This window comes from Pinus tabuliformis, chromosome 2_2, assembly GCF_031772625.1.
Source record: "Pinus tabuliformis cultivar Carrire ecotype Pingquan chromosome 2_2, CPIR1, whole genome shotgun sequence".
Classification (NCBI taxonomy): domain Eukaryota; kingdom Viridiplantae; phylum Streptophyta; class Pinopsida; order Pinales; family Pinaceae; genus Pinus; species Pinus tabuliformis.
The window spans coordinates 1,169,611,268-1,169,628,831 of NC_142300.1; the positions used below are offsets into that span (position 1 = coordinate 1,169,611,268).

General features: G+C 32.0%; 1 protein-coding gene across 1 annotated transcript; it reads left to right on the forward strand.

Moving 5' to 3' along the window:
• Positions 1-11,351: 11,351 nt before the first annotated feature.
• Positions 11,352-13,266, forward strand: LOC149197610 (UDP-glycosyltransferase 74E1-like). The gene is made up of 2 exons (XM_089403942.1): positions 11,352-11,898; positions 12,140-13,266. The coding sequence occupies exons 1-2, from the start codon at positions 11,403-11,405 to the stop codon at positions 13,105-13,107; spliced, it is 1,464 nt and encodes a 487-aa protein (XP_089260068.1). The 5' UTR covers positions 11,352-11,402; the 3' UTR covers positions 13,108-13,266.
• The last annotated feature ends 4,298 nt before the right edge of the window (positions 13,267-17,564 follow it).

The window sequence follows — 17,564 nt, forward strand, 5'->3', positions numbered from 1 at the left end:
AAGGTCGATATTTTTCATTTTCGGTATTCTACATATTTATACATTGTTAATTAAATTTTCAATCCCAATGAAATAATTGTCTCTAAAAAACAAATATAAAAAAGACAAAAAAAAAAATGTTAAAAAAAATTATCTCATAAACCATAAAATGATTGTTGGAAAAAATAAAAAAAATAAAAATAAGAAAAAACATTAGCAAAAAATAGGAAAAAAAAAATAAAAATAAAAACAAACTAGTTTAAAAAAAAAAAAAATTAACGAAAAAAATTTAAAAAACTAGTAAAATTAATATTAAAAAAAAAAAAAAATTCAAATTATAAAAAAAACCCAAAAAAATTATGAAAATGGCGGAAAATATGTCTTTTCAAACGAAAAATAGATAAAATAAAAATAAAAAAACATTTACAATTTATAAAAAAAAATACCTATTTTTTATTTAAAAAAAAAAATTCAAATTAAAAAAAAAAAACAAAAAACAAAAAAACCAAAAAATAAATTAAAATTATATAATAAAAAAACCCAAAAAAATGCATATTTTTTATTTTTAAAAAAAAACAAGAAGTTAATAATAATTATTTTTATTAAAACTAAAATTTTTGTTTTAAAAAAAATTAAAATTAAAATTACATTTTTTTTTAAACAAACCCTTTTTTTATTAACAAAAATTATAATTTTTTTTAAACATTTTTTTTAATTCAAACATACAATATAAAAACATTTTATTTTTTTTTCAAAAAAAAATAATTTTTTAATTTCAAATTTAAAAAATTATTACAATAAAAAAATTTAAAATTTTGTTTTTTTATTTTAACGGTTTTTTTTTTTAATAAAAAAAATTGCGTTAAAATAAAAAAAATAAATAAATTTTAAATTTTTTTTGTCATAATTTTTTAAATTTGAAAATAAAAAATTAAATTTATTTGGAAAAAAATTAAAATGTTTTTAATTTATTGTATTTTTAAATTAAAAAAATGTTTAAAAAAAGATTGTTTAAAAAAAAAATTAATTTATTTTTAGATATCATTTTGGGATTCAACTGCGTTAAGTAAGTCATTCAGGTATGACCATTTCCATGAGAGGTAGTCGTAACTGACTAATTTCTCATGATTTTTGAATAGTTCACTTAGCACTCATTGCATCGGGTGATGCTCACAGGGGTGAAGAAGTGGGATTGAAACTAGTGAAATGAATCACATAGCATCAATCATCACTTCCGGGGCTTGCACCCGGTAACCAGGACTTCCCAGGAGGTCACCCATCCCAGAACTCCTCTGGCTCAAGCGCGCTTAACTGTGGAGACTCCACAGTTAAGCGCGCTTGAGCCAGAGGAGTTCTGGGATGGGTGACCTCCTGGGAAGTCCTGGTTACGGGTGCAAGCCCCGGAAGTGATGATTGATGCTATGTGATTCATTTCACTAGTTTCAATCCCACTTCTTCACCCCTGTGAGCATCACCCGATGCAATGAGTGCTAAGTGAACTATTCAAAAATCATGAGAAATTAGTCAGTTACGACTACCTCTCATGGATAGTGATGGAAATGGTCATACCTGAATGACTTAATTAACGCAGTTGAATCCCAAAATGATATCTAATATAATGCACTGCGTAAACCCCCATACTTAATTTATTTATTTTTTAAATAAAAATTGTAGGTTTAATAAAAAATAATTAGGTTTTTTTTTTCAACAAAAAATATGCATTTTTTTTGGTTTTTTTTTTTTATAATTCGAATTTATTTTTGTTTTTTTTAATATTAATTTCACTAGTTTTTTAAATTTTTTTTTGTTAATTTTCTATATTTTTTTTTAAACTAGTTTGTTTTTAATTTCTTTTTCTTCTTTTTCCCCCCTCTCTCTCTCTCTATATATATATTCCAAATTCTTTTTGGATGTGTGAGATATTTGTTTTTTTAACTTTTTATTTTTATTTTTTTTTATTTTTGACTTTTATATATATTTTTATATTTTTAAGTAATCAACATTTTAATCTTAATTTTAGTATTTTTTAATTTTTTTTTTTGTTAATTTTCTATTTTTTTAAAATCTAGTTTGTTTTTAATATTTATTTATTTATTTTTAATTTTTATATTTTTACCTACTTAATTTTTAGTTTAGTTTAAATGTTTTTTTTTTTTTTTTTTTTTTACTATTTATTTGTTTATAATTTATAATTTTTTATAGTTTTTTAATTTTTACCATTAATTTTTATTTTTTACATTTTTATCATTGATATAAATATATAATTTTTATATATTTGATTTTTTTTAAGTTTTATATTTTTATTTTATGTTTTGTTTTTATTATATATTTTAATTTATTTTTTGTTACTTTTTAAAACTTTTTTTTTTTTTTTTTTTTTTGTGTTTTTTCATTGTTTTAATTTTTTTTTTTTTTTTTTTTTTTTTTTTTTTTTTTTAAATTTAATGTTTTTGGGGGTCACGATAAAATATTTCACGCCATTATTTCGAAATATTGATATTTTACTTTTGAAAAAAAAAAAAAGTGTTCTTCGAGAATTAACACTATTTGTTTTTTAGGGTGTTTTTTTGGATAATTTTTGTACAAAAAATTGGTTTTCACCACAATTTTTAAAACATGTTGAAAATTTACAAAAGGAGACAAAAAAAAAAAAGTGTTATTCCAACATCAACACTTTTCGTGTTTAGCAGTTTAGCACTGTTTTTGATGTTTTTTTTGGGTTTTTTTTGCCAGAGTTCCCGTTTTGAGTTTATAGTTCCCGTTTCAAAGTTTACATTGTCCATGTCGTGCTTTTAAGAAAGGTTGATATGGACATTGTCAATTAGCGAGTAACTTGTAAGTAGGGCGATAGGTGGACTCTTTAATTTAGAATAGAATTTTCTTAATTTAAATATAATTATTAAATGGATGGTAGATTCTAGAATAGGATATTTTTAGTCATAAAATTTTTTCTTTAATTTGGAATAGAATTTTAGTAATTTAAATATAATTATCAAATGGATGGTAAATTTCAGAATAGAATATTTTTAATAGTAAAATAATTGAAATTTATTTGTCAAAACAATTTGTTTTTATTTTAATTAAATTAATTAATTAAAAAAAGTTATATGAACAAATATAATATGAAGAAATCAGTAATAACTTTTTAAACATGTATTGATATATTATGGTATTAGTCTATAATATTATAAAATGGAAAGAAATTAGTATTATAAAATGAAAAGAAATTCAAATCTTGTTTTATATATATATTAAATATTGTTTTTTTATTATTATTTATTATTAATAATAATAATTTAAAATTTATTAATTTTTTTTAGCAATATGAAATTTTGATATTAATTATAAATTCATATTTATGACTGCTTACCCACCATTAATACTTAATTTATATCCCTGATTTACTTACATTCATTTTAATTTTTTGAGATTATATTCCTTTTAACCTATCAATTTACAGAATTTTATTATAGTTAAATTCGTATTTTTAAATTTTCAATGATTAACCTTTTTACCATAATTTTTTGAAATTATTAATATTTTATAAAACACCATATCACCAATTACTCTCCGTTTATTAATCCTATAACACTCACTTACAGGAATAACTGCAAACACATTTTAGTTTTGGGAAATGCGTTTTCAGAGATTGACTTTGATTAGCGCTCCATTTTATTTTATTGGTCGAGACAAATAGCTAAATCCGAGTTTGATCGTGGTCAATGCGTTTTCCATATACCATTTGGTTAATGATAGAATGAGCTGTGCTAAGATTGGTTTATGATCTACGGCTAATATATGGTTTCGTGATATAATTTGTGATAGTTCGTTGAGAGTTTATCGACAGTTATCTTGGTGATAAAATTGGTAAAGACTCTACATCAAGGGAGTAAAAGAGTTCGCAGCCATATTATATATTTAATGCTTGGCTTCAATGCTGGATGGCTTTAGTTAATAATATAATTTGTCCATATTTTTTTTTTCTGATAAATATAAATATAAATTTATATTTTATTTGTCAATTAATATGAACGGCTGAAAAAATTATTTATTCATTTATTATTCATACTAATTTTAGTAATAAAATTGATTAAGATGTTTTTAACAATGATTTTTTTATAGATTATATTAGGGGTTATTTCAAGTGCCATGACTTTCTTTGAATAAGGGTGATGAGTCAATGTCCATTCACGGTTAGCAGCCATAGATGGTTGTCCTCACTGTTGGTTTGACAAGTAAGTTTTCCCACCTTGTAAAAAAAATTGAAATTGATTAAGACTGTAGAGCATGGTTATAAAGTAAAATAGTGGTTGTCCTAACTGCTCGTTTGACAACTGAGTTATGATAAGGTTAGCAGCCAGAGATGGTCTTCCTAGTTGTTGCTTTGACAACTGAGTTATGATAAGTTTTCCCACAATGTAAAAAAAATGAAATTGATTAAAACGGTAGAGCATAGTTATAAAGTAAAATAGTGGTTGTCCTCAGTGCTGGTTTGCCAATTGAGTTATGATAAGTGTTCTCAATGTGTAAAAAAAATGAAATTGATTAAGACTCTAGAGCATCGTTATAAAGTAAAATAGTTTGCAGTGTTATTATATTTTTAAACCTTGGTTTTAATTGTAAAATGTTCTAGTTGTTAAGTATATTTTTATGATATAAATAGTGGATATTTTTTGGTTAAAATCAAAATTTATATTTTGGTAGTAGATAAAATATAGTTTGCACTGTTATTATATTTTTAAACCTTGGTTTTAATTGTAAAAAGTTTTACTTGTTAAGTATATTTTTATGATATAAATCGTGGATATTTTTTTGGTTAAAATCAAAATTTATATTTTAGTAGTAGATAAAAATATTGCAGATGAAGATTATTCTCTAAGAAAAAAATAGAGATTTGGTTATTGTTCACTTGACACACATAGTGATTGCAACAATATTAAATAGAGAGTTGGTGATTGTTCACTTGACACTTGGTAGGCACGTAGTGATTGCAACAATATTTCAAGGAACCTGGGTGGGGTGATAACAACGTTTTTTCCCAACCACCCAACTTAACCACAATTGACTTGATGATAGTATTTATATTTGCATGAATTTCACATTTCGATTGTAATAATATTCCTATTTTTAAGTTTATTGTTTTCGCATGTATGTAAGTATTAGGAAGTTTTGAAATAAATAATTATGGATATGAATCATTATTATTTAATTTCTTTCTTTATATATATATATATATATATATATATATATATATATATATTGTCATACAGGTGCATTCTACAAATCACTTGTAAAAACCTTGGTAAATGTGTGAATATTTGAGTTAGTTTATTCAGTTAGTTGAGAGACTAATCCCTTGTAATACACCTTGGTAAATGTGTAAATACTTGAGTTACTTTATTAAGTTACTTGACATACTATGGACCATCTTAGAAGGTATTATGTCAATAAGATATGAACATGGATATTTTTAATTTTATTAATAAAAGTTATTTAAATAGTCAGTCATAAAGTATTAGGGAAGGTAATGTTATAAGAGAGTGAATGTAATGTTATAAGAGAGTTTTATATTCCATAAGAGTTCAAAGACATTCACTAGGTGAGTCATAAAGTTATGGGGAAGGTAATGTTATAAGAGTGTTTTGTATTCCATACAAGTTGAAAGGCAGTCACTATATGAGGCAGTGGCCTTCCCAAAATCTTCTCACTAGTTGGGAAAAGGAAGTCGAGAGGGACGATGTAACATACCTGGATAACGTTAGAAAATTTTTACACAAATTATCCACCAGAAATTATCCAAATCATTATTCCACATTCCTCATTAACCATTAAATACAATGTTCATTAGTTCCTAAAGTAACTTTAGTAGAGGAATAATAAGTTTCATAACCATTAACAACAACTCTTGTAGTATATTAACATAAATTGTATGATGTAATTGTTGGGAAAAATACTGAAAGGGGGGGGGGTGAATCAGTATTGTCAAATTCTTTTCAATATATCTTCCAGCTTTATACTTTAATTTATTCTTCAAATATTGATCATTAATTTGTATGTCAGTACCATATAATAATGAGCAAGAACAAGAAAAACAGATAGTCACACCAAAGAACACCAGATATAAAGTGGAAACCCAATGTGGGTGAAAACCACCTGCTGCAATATGTCTCTATCTTCTTTTAATTAGAAACTTCTTTTACAATGATTTGTACTGGTGCAGTCCTTTACCAATACGCAGGCTACAACCTGCAGAGAGCTACAACCCTCTCTCGTGTTCCAGTCTCTCCTGGAAGGGAGCTACAACCCCCTTAGCTCTTGTACTAGTTGAACTACTAGTACGTAGGTGTTGACCTACTTCTTTTCTTCCAAGGAACACGTTTCATAAATTTTCAAACTGGATCCATGAACATCAATTAATCATCAAGTACATGTGAATCAACTAATCTCCTTTTACAATCACCTAATGAATCAACCAATAACTTCTCAGAATGCAGTAACCAGAAAAGCAATACCAGTAATCTAAACCCAGAACTCTGCAGCAATAGATAAAAGGCAGCCAACAAATATTTTAAGAAAAGTCTACAACCTCACGATAGAAACCTACGAATATCCGCAATTTTTCTGTGTTTGGACTGCGCAGCTCCGCACCTGCACTATCTACCTGACAGCGTACCTTCGCACCTGTGCCTTCTGCTACTCTGCTGCTCTGCATACCTTCGGACCTGCGCCTTCTGCTACGTTGCGTACCTCTGCACCTGCGCCTTTTGTTGCGCTGCGGACCTCCGCACCTGCACCTTTTGTTGCGCTGCGGAACCCCACACCTGTGCCTTCTGCTACACTGCGTACCTCCGCACCTGCGCCTTCTGCTGCGCTCTGGACCTCCACACCTGCGCCTTCTGCTGCGCTGCGGACCCCCACACCTGCGCCTTCTCTTGCGCTGCATACCTCCACACCTGCGACTTCTGCTATGCTGCGTACCTCCGCACCTGCTCTGTGGATCGCCTGCGGACCTCTGAATAGAGCCAAATTAACAGTCCTCCAATGTGCCACAGACAGTCAGATCCACAGATCTGATCATGCGCCAGAGAGATCACGACCTATCAATAGATCCGCCTTACAATTTACAGTTTTCACCTTGATTTAGATCTAGCTTTTCAAACCGATCACCCAAAATTTCAGATCTTAAGATATTCAAATTTCACAAGTGACTAGCCAAGTGATCTCCTTTCCTTTTTATAGGCAAGCCCTTATTCAGACCATGGAACAAAACCATCGAAAACCAATACAAGGGATCCAAAACCGGGGTTCAACAATTTAGATCCTATACCACAGACCAAAACCATAGGATCATGTACGTCGGACTAAATACCATGGACCAATCATAAAAATTCCCACATGTGCGCACTTCTCTGCATTGAAGTGAGTGAATTTGATGCCTGCACCTTTTGTTTGGAGAACCTGTGGGTATGCCCACACTTCTTGTTCAGGGCACCTGCGGGTCACAACTTTTCTTAGGCTCACCTGCGGGTATCTCTTTTTCTATGATTTTGAGAGCCTGAACAGAGATTTGCCACCTGAGTGAGTTGCCATCAAGTACAACACCTGTGTCATAGCGCCAAACCTGAATCATAATGCCAACAATCTCCCCCTTTGGACTTGATGGCAACCCCAAGATCCTCAAAGTCATTCTCCCCCTTTGTCATCAAGGGCAAAGGGTTGTGCTCCCCCTGAGTACATGCTGAAATCTCTGTCCTGCTGTGCTGACCATGCTCCCCCTGACTGTAGGCAAGATCTGCAAAAAGATGTTCTTCAAGAAGAACCATGACTTATATATCATAAAAGACCTTCCTATCACCAAAAGACTCAATACATACATCCATCACCCAACCAAGTGGGGATACATCAGAAATTTACATATGTCAACCAAGTACATTACATATTCATCCCAGGCATAGTGGGGAAACCAAAATAGGCCGTTACATGACCTTGACACCAGAGATATAAGACATAGAGACAAAACATTAGCAACAATATTCAGATCAGCATCCTTCTGAACTTTCTCCTCCAAGATCTTCTACAATAATGCCAACAATGTATTAGTAGAAGAATATATGCTCCCCCTGAACCTGTGCCGGATGGTCTCTGTCAGACCCATATCAGAATATCTTCAACCAGAGCCTGTCCCTACTGATATCCATCAAACCTCCATATATGCGACTGTCTCTGCACAAATCGGCGTATGTACGCAGATCCTCCTCAGGAAACTCGCGTACACCCATTTTTCTCTGGAACAGACAAGTTTTAGCAGCAAGATGATGCATCAACTACTCCCAGCTTCTGTCTGAGGTATTCAAAAGTTTCCCTGGGCAGTGATTTGGTGAGAATATTAGCAACTTGTTCCTTAGAAGGAACATACTCCAATTTGACCTTTTGTTCCAACACTTGTTCCCAGAGAAAGTGATACTTGATCTATATGTGCTTGGTCTTTGAATGCATGACTGTGTTCTTTGAAATGCTGATTGCACTTGTATTATCACATAAGATGGAGATAGGTGGTGTACAAGTGATTTGAAAATCCTGCAAGGTTTGCATCATCCAAAGGAGTTGAGTGCATCAAGATGCAACAACCACATATTCCGCTTCAGCTGTAGATAAAGCAATCAAACTCTGTTTCTTGCTGAACCGAGATACTAATCTGGAACCCATAAAGAATGCACCACCACTTGTGCTCTTCCTGTCATCCACGCTTCCGGCCCAATCTGCATCTGTATAAGCATGAAGTGTGAGATCTGTATCTCTAGGATACCATAAGCCATAGTTTTGAGTTCCCTGAAGGTACTTGAAGATTCTCTTAACTACCTGAAGATGAGTTTCCTTGGGATTTGCTTGAAATCTTCCAACTATTCCCACTGCATGCATGATGTCTGGTCGGGTACCTGCCAAATAAAGTAGACTTCCAATCATGGATCTATAGGTTGGTTGATGCACTGTTGCTGATTCATCATTTGCATTGAGGTTGCATCCTGTAACCATAGGGGTACATACTGGTTTTGAATCTTCCATGCCATACTTCTTCAAAATCTACTTGAGGTACTTGGTTTGAAACAAAAAGATACCGCCTTCATTTTGTTGGATTTGTAGACCAAGAAAATATGTCAACTCTCCAAGTAATGACATTTCGAATTCTTTCTGCATCACCAAGGCAAAGTTTTGACTCATAGTTTCTTCATTGCTGCCAAAGATAATATCATCTACATACACAACAAGTATTAGCAATTTGTCATTTTCAATTTTTATATAAAGATTGCTATCTGCTGATCCCTTTGAAAAGCCTTGTTGATGAAGATATTTGTCCAAACGATAGTACGAAGCCCTTGGAGCCTGTCTAATACCAAAAAGAGCCTTTTTTAGTCTGCATATGAGATTTGGATCATTCCCAAGAATGAAACCATCTGGTTGCTCAATGTACACCTCTTCTTCTAAGTCTCCATTTAGAAAGGCTGATTTCACGTCCATTTGAAATAATTTGAACTTCTGAAAGCTTGAGAGAGCAAGGAACATTCGGATGGTCTCAAGTCTAGCAACGGTAGCAAAAGTTTCTTCAAAGTCTATTCCTTCTTGTTGAGCATACCCTTTACAAACAAGTCTGGCCTTGTTTCTAATCACTTCCCCATTTTCATTCAACTTGTTTTTAAAGATCCATTTTGTCCCTATTACATTCTTATCTTTTGGTCTAGGAACCAACTCCCAAGTGTTATTCTTTTCGATCTGCTCAAGTTCTTCATCCATTGCCTTGACCCAACATTCATCTTTACATGCCTCTTTTACATTTTGTGGTTCAGTGGAGAAGAGCAATGCCGAATAGCTTGAGGCTTATGCAATTGTTCTTCTTGTTTGTATACTTGCCTCTTTTTGCCCCAAAATTTGAGATTCTGGATGATTCTTCTGAACATACCTGGATGGAGTCTTCTCTTCTATCCTTATCTGTTCCTCTAGTGCCTCTTGAGGTTCTTCTTCATCATCAGTCTGATTTGAAGGATGGTCTTCATCCTCTTCGATATTTTCATAATTTACTTGCCTAGGAATGTTTCCTTTCTCATCAACCACTACATCAATGCTGTCAACTATTCTTCCAAGTCTTTTGTTGTAACACTTATATGCTTTGCTGTGACGAGAATAACCGAGGAGAATGCCTTCATCTGCTCTAGGTTCAAACTTGCTAAGATGTTTGTCATTATTCTTAATATAGCATTTGCTTCCAAAGATTTTGAAATGTTTTACCGAAGGAGTCTCACCATACCAGAGCTCATGAGGAGTTTGAGTGTTGTTCACCAGAACATTTGTTTTGTTGAGAATAACAACCGCAGCAATCTACGAGTTTAACTAAGAAAAGAGTCTTTTGATTTTGGAATTATATCTCAAAATGGCATAAAACAATCTTTTTCCAACCGAAGTCATGCACTAGTATCGACCTTGTGACTCATAAGTGACTCTTAAAGCTTGAGCCATGGCCCTTGCATGCCAATTATAATTATAATTAATTTAATTTGATAGTTTTAAAAATTAAATAAATATAATATAATTTAATTTAATATTTTTTAAATTTAATATAATTAATAAATTTAAATAAAAATAACCAAGATATTACGATTTAATACCCCGGATAATTTAATCAAATTAGCAAATTTAACTAAGCCCTAAAAAGTATGATGTCATTCCTCGTAAGCAGATTTTAAAAATGGCGATAGTTTACTCTGAGATACCCCTCAAATTTAATTTAATAACAGTGGTGTCATTATCTAAGGGCTTGGCTTTTGTAATATTGTTTGTCGCCATCTCTTCGAAAAAATAGAATGAGTTAAGAATAATGCTCAGATCCACAAATGACAATAGTCTACTCTGAGATACCCCACAAGTTTAATTTAATAACATTTAGGAACACGGCGTGCAGTACTTCCATGTGGATGATAAACAATAAAGTTCAGATCCACATGGAAGTACTGCACGCCGTGTTCATTCCTAAATGTTATGGAGTTGTTTTTATCCGAAAAATCCATTTTAAAAGTTTTTAAAAAATCAAGACCAGAGATTTTGAAAAGATATTCCTGTCGGATTTTTGGAGAAATTTGACCCCAAAAAGCCGCCGTAAAAGCTTTCAAAACAACTCCAAATATCTTCCATTTCTCTGACAGCGACACCTCTCTGACAGTGACCAGTTTCCGTGGAGAGACATTATTGTTGCGGTTCCGGCATGGATGTCGAGCATTCACTAATCGGTAGCGAACATATATCATTTATTTATATTTAGACGCCTCAACTCAACAGGAGTGGGAGTGTCAGCTAAGAGAGCCTCCGACCAGAGGGATTTTCAGTATTACGCGACACTGTACAGTAAACGATAATCGTTGGAACTTAGGAGGAGGATGGGGTCTTTCGCGGAGCTCCAGTACAGCAATCTTCACGTTTTGATTGTGCCCTTTCCGTTGCAGGGTCATATCAATCCATTGCTGCAGTTTGCCAAGAAGCTGGTCGCATCTAAAAATCTCCGGGTCACGTTTGTGACGACCGAAGAGAACCGACACCGCATGTTACGGGCGCAAGATGCAGCAGTGCCCGAGACTTCAAACTCCTCTGTGAAAGTTCAATTTGAAACAATCTCGGATGGATTTCCGGTGGATTTCAACCGGTCGAAAGATCTTCAACTGTGGTTCGACAGGTTATGCAAGATAGGAGGACCCTCGTTAACAAATCTCATAGAGAGGCTAAACGCTCAAGGCAGCACCATTTGTTGCGTCGTATACGATTCTCTCCTTTACTGGGTTCCTGAAGTTGCAAAGAAGTTTAATATTCCTGCAGCTTTTTTCTGGACGCAATCCTGCGCAGCTTACTCGATCTATTACCATTTCAACAGAGGACTGGGTATGCTTTCAATTGAAATTTGATACGAATCTTTATGTTTTAGAATATTTTATGATCGGATTTATTTGAAATAATTATATTCATTTTAAGGAATTTAGACTTCTGTGATCCATAATATTGTTTAGATAATCTTCAGCAAAATCACATAACCAATCTTTTGTCTACTCGATTCGAACCAACCAATGTGGTTCATATTCATTTTATTTCTTGAAACTGATTTAATCTTCTTTCTTGTGTTCAGCAATCTCGCGCGATGAAACAGGGAAAGCGACTGACAAGATACAAATACCGGGGCTACCGCTGCTGAACGTATCGGACATACCTTCCTTTCTGCAACCCTCTAATCCCAACGGCCCTCTCTTGCGGCTTGTAATGGATCAGTTTAAGACCTTATCGGACGCAACGTGGATACTGGGAAATTCGTTTGACGGACTCGAGTCCGAAGAAGTGAACTCAATGAAATCGATAGCTCCGATTCGCACCGTCGGCCCTCTCATACCCTCGGCTTTCCTGGATGGACAGAATCCCGAAGATACAGACTTCGGCGCACATATGTGGAAGACCGTAAACTGCGTGGATTGGCTAAATACGAAGGAACCGGCGAGCGTTGTGTATGTTTCCTTTGGAAGCCTTTCTGTTCTTTCAAAAGAACAAACTGAAGAGATAGCTGTTGGGCTGAAGGCTAGTGGATATTCCTTCATATGGGTCATTCGTCCATCTTCTTCCGAAGGGGAGATTAACACTGAAGAAACCTTGCCGGAGGGTTTCCTCGCCGAAATCTCCGGGCAAGGGTTAGTTGTTCCATGGTGTCCACAGGTGCAAGTGCTTTCTCATGTGTCCGTTGGTGCATTTATGACGCACTGTGGATGGAACTCGACGCTGGAAAGCCTCAGTTTAGGGGTACCCCTTTTGGCTGTTCCTCAAGGGAGCGATCAGACGACGAATTCCCTTTACATCGCAGAGAGATGGAAGACAGGACTGAGATTAAATAAGCGACCCGCAGATGGACTGGTGGGGAAGGAGGCGGTTGAGAAATGTATAAAAATTGTTATGGAAAGCGAAGTGGGTGTTGAGCTGAGGGAGAACGCTTCGCGGTGGAAGAAATTATCGAGGGAGGCAATGGGAGAAAGCGGATCTTCCAATAAAAATATTCAAGAATTTGTTGAGGATATTGCTCGCAGAGCATCCTCATTGCCATTATCCGGTTAATGCTATCATAGATTTCTGAATGAGTAAGAGGGTGATACTATGCTGGAGTAGTCCCTGCCTTGCCTTTAAAGAAAGTTTGATATGGACATTGTCAATTAGCGAGTAACTTGTAAGTGGGGCGATACGTCGACTCTTTAATTTGGAATAGAATTTTCTTAATTTAAATATAATTATTAAATGGATGGCAGATTCTAGAAGTGGATATTTTTAGTTATAGGACTTTTTTTTAATTTGGAATAGAATTTTAGTAATTTAAATATAATTATTAAATGGATGATAGGTTTTAGAATAGAATATTTTTAGTAGATATTAATAAAATAAATTAAAAAATATTTATCAAAGTAATTGTATTTTTTTCTATTTTAATTAAATTGATTGATTAGAAAAAAATATCATATAAACAAATATGATATGAAACATATATTGATAAATTATAGTATTAGTCTATGGTATTATAGCAGAATTCTTTTTCTATGATAAAAATGGACTGAAATTTGATTCTGATCAGAATTTTTTATGAATATATATATGTTTAACTTACATATTAATTTTATTATTATTTATTATTAATAATAATGATTTAAAATTTTATTAAATTTTATTAATATTTTTTTTAAATTTTGATGTTAATTATAAATTGATGTTTATGACGGTTTACCAACAATAAATACTTAATTTATATCCATAATTTATTTGCCTTTATTTTGAATTTTTTTGGGATTATATTTATTTTAGTCCATCAATTTACAAGATTTTTATTATAATTATAAGAAGAAATTTCGGCGTAAATCACATTCAGAAAATTTTTGTCGACGCGTTCGTGTGTGGTTCGAAACGCGTCGACAAAGATTTTCTGAATGTGATTTACGCCGAAATTGACGATGAAACACACTCGCTGGTTCAAAACACGTCGACAAAAATTTCCTGAATGTGATTTACGTCGAAATTTCTTCTTGTAATTGTTATGAATCAAAAAAACCTCAATTCAACCATTTTTATTATAGTTAAATTTATATTTTTAAATTTCAATAATTAACCTTTTTACCATAATTTTTTCCAATTATTAATGTTTTATAAAAAACCATATCACCAATTACTCTCCGTTTATTAATCCTATAACACTCACTTAAAAGAATTAGTAGAAACACATTTTAGCTTTGGAAAATCCGGTTTCACAAATGGACTTTGATTAGCTCTCCATTTTATTTTATTGGTTGAGACAATAGCTAAAACCAGAGTTTGATCGTGGTGAATGCGTTTTCGATATACCATTTCGTTAATGATAGAGTGAGCTGTGCTAAGATTCGTTTATGATATACGGCTAATATATGATTTTTCTAATATAATTTGTGATAGTTCACTGAGAGTTTATCGACAGTTACCTTAGTGATAAAATTGGTAATGACTCTACATCAAAGTTATAAAGTAAAAGTGTTCGCAGCAATATTATATATTGAATGCTTGGTTTGAATGATGGATGGCTTTAGTTAATAATATAATTTGTCCAGAATTTTTCTGATAAATACAAATATGGATTTATATTTTACTAATCAATCAATATGAATGATTGAAAAAACATTCTTTATTTATTTTTCATTTACACTGGCTTTAGTAATCAAATTGATTAAAACTCTAGATCAAGGTTTGTAAAATAGTTTGCACTGTTATCATATTTTTAAAGCTGGTTTTAATTATAAAACGTTTTAGTTGTAAAGTATACTGTTATGATATAAATTATGGATATTTTTTTGGGTTAATCAAAATTGTATTTTAGTAGTTAAATTAATATGAATTATTAATTAATTAATTATTATAATTTTATATATATATATATGTACATATGTATATATGTATATATATATATATATATATATATATCTGATTTTCTTAGCCTTTTACGATGTCAAAATTATAGTGAGCTTGGGAGGTTTCTCTCTAAGTTTTTTGAGCATAGAAATAAAATTTTAAATCAAACTAAATAATTTGTTTGTTTAGGTCCGAGAGACCAAAGTTTGGTCTCAGTGGACGTTAACCATCATCATCATCGTCATCATATCTATATATATATATATATATATATATATATATATATATATATTATAATTAGTATAGATTAATTTTATTTTTTGATTTATGAAGTGCTGAGAGAGATAAAATCATTGCAGAAGAAGATTATTTTAGGAGTAAAAAAATTAGAGATTTGGTTATTGTTCACTTGACATTTAGTAGGAACATAGTGATTGTAACAATATTTCAAGGAATTGAACCTAGGTGGGGTGATAACAACAATTTTTCCCAACCACTCAAAGTAACCTCAATTGACTTGATGACAATATTTATTAAATAATGAATCCATACAGGTAAGGAGAGTTTTTTGATAAAGGAGGAATGACCTCTTATAGAGTTTTGTGAACCCAGCGTTTCAGACTACTAAGTGAGTCCATCATCAAGGGATGCATCAATAGATATTCTGAAGATACTAATGATGTATCCCTCAGCTATATTTTAGGTTATATATATATGTTATGAAATAAGTGATCTAAGAAATTAGGTCAGCCATTATCCATTTAGTTTGTTAATATTCAGATTTATTATTATTATTATTTATTTATTTATTTTATTATTATTATTATTATTATTTTAAGGAGGCTATGAGATAATGTTTCTTTGTTGTTTTGATTTTTATATTTTATTACTTTTTTAATGAGAGAGTAGTTATTAAAATTATTAAAAGGGATATGAGTTAATTATTGATTCTTTAAGATTTCAAGTAAGGGTTTCCAGGGGTTGCTTAGTTTTAATCCATCATCTCGGTTCAAGTTGTTCTTCCCTTTTTCCATTTCAATTGCTTCTTTGATTTTCCTTTTAAGATAGTGGTCTTCTTTTCTAACCAGTTTGACTTCTTCCATGCAGATGTAATGAGAGGAAGAATGAACATGTTCTGCTAAGGCTGATTTTGAGGTCCTTTCTCTTCTTAAGTCGGTAGTGTGTTCTTTAATTCTGATGTTAAGAGACCTACTTGTTTCACCTATGTATTCCTTTCCGCATGAGCAAGGAATAATATAAACACCTTTTCGAGGTTACCGTTTGTGGGATCCTTCATTGAGTTGAATAATTGTCTGACTGTGTTGGTAGGGGTGAAGGCTACATTAATGTTGTGTTTATTAAGAATTTTAGTAACTTTATCAGTGGTGTATTTTATGTACGGAGGGGAGACCGTAAGTGTTGATAAATTTTGATCTCTGATATCATTATTATTCTTGTTTAAGGATAGGTGCATGGCTTTCTTAATGGTATTCCTATTATAGCCATTTAATTCAAACACTTTGTGAAGATGGTTGAGTTCATCATTTAAATGGTCAGGATCAGATATTCTAGCTGCCCTAGTGGTTAAGGTCCTAATGATGCCAATCTTCTGTTTAGGGTGGTGATGAGAATTTGCATGTAGATATCGTTCTGTATGGGTTTTCTTTCTATAGACTTGGAAACCAAGTGACCCTTCTTTTTTGGTTAGAAGGATATCAAGAAAGGGAAGTTGGTTGTTATTTTCAATTTCAATAGTGAATTTTATATGGTCAGAAAGGCTATTTAAGTGATTGAGGAATAGGTCAAGTTTTTCTTTTCCATGACTCCATTTGGCAAATATGTCATCGAAAAACCTTTTCCATTCTTCAGGGGTGTATGGAAATGACCTAAGAGCCTTTTGTTCAAAGTGCTCCATAAAGATGTTGGCAACTATGGGGGATAGAGGAGAGCCCATAGCCACACCATGGGTTTGTTCATAAATTTTACCTTTGAAACTGAAGTAAGAGGATTTTAAGCAAAGCTCCAAAAGATCCACAGTTTCTTTATCTGTGATGTTTCTCATGATATTAATAGCTTCATCAATAGGAACCATAGTATAAAGAGATACAATATCAAAGTTAACCATAAGATCCTTATTCTTCATTTCTATGTTATTAATCCATTGAACAAAAGAATATCAGTCTTTAATATAAGAAGGGGTATTACCAGACAGGGGTCTAAGTTTTTTGGCCAGGTGTTTAGTCAAAAGGTAAGTAGGGGAACCTATGGTATTGACTATAGGTCTGAGAGGTATGTTAGGTTTATGGACTTTGGGAGCACCATAAATTCTAGGCATAATGGAACTGTTAGGGATGATTTTATTTTTTGTGATGTCATCTAGCGATGATGCTTTGATTTTCTTAATTAATTCATGCATAATTATCTCACTAGGATATTAATGATTTTATAACAACCATTATTGTTTAGACGTTCTTCCATTTTATTGTCATAATCTATTATGTTCATGATTAAAGTTGCATTACCCTTGTCAGCCTTAAGGATGACTATGTTTTTATTTTTTCTGAGGTTATTTAAAGCTCTTTTTTCCTCTACAGATACATATTTATATTTACATAAATTTAACACACACATATATATTCCTATTTTTAGTT

What these genes read in the sequence shown, in the direction of transcription:
- LOC149197610 (XM_089403942.1), top strand. Translation starts at nt 11,403, where the DNA reads ATGGGGTCTTTCGCGGAGCTCCAGTACAGCAATCTTCACGTTTTGATT. An exon ending in CCATTTCAACAGAGGACTGG is followed by an intron (nt 11,899 to 12,139) that starts GTATGCTTTCAA and finishes TCTTGTGTTCAG; the next exon opens with CAATCTCGCGCGATGAAACA.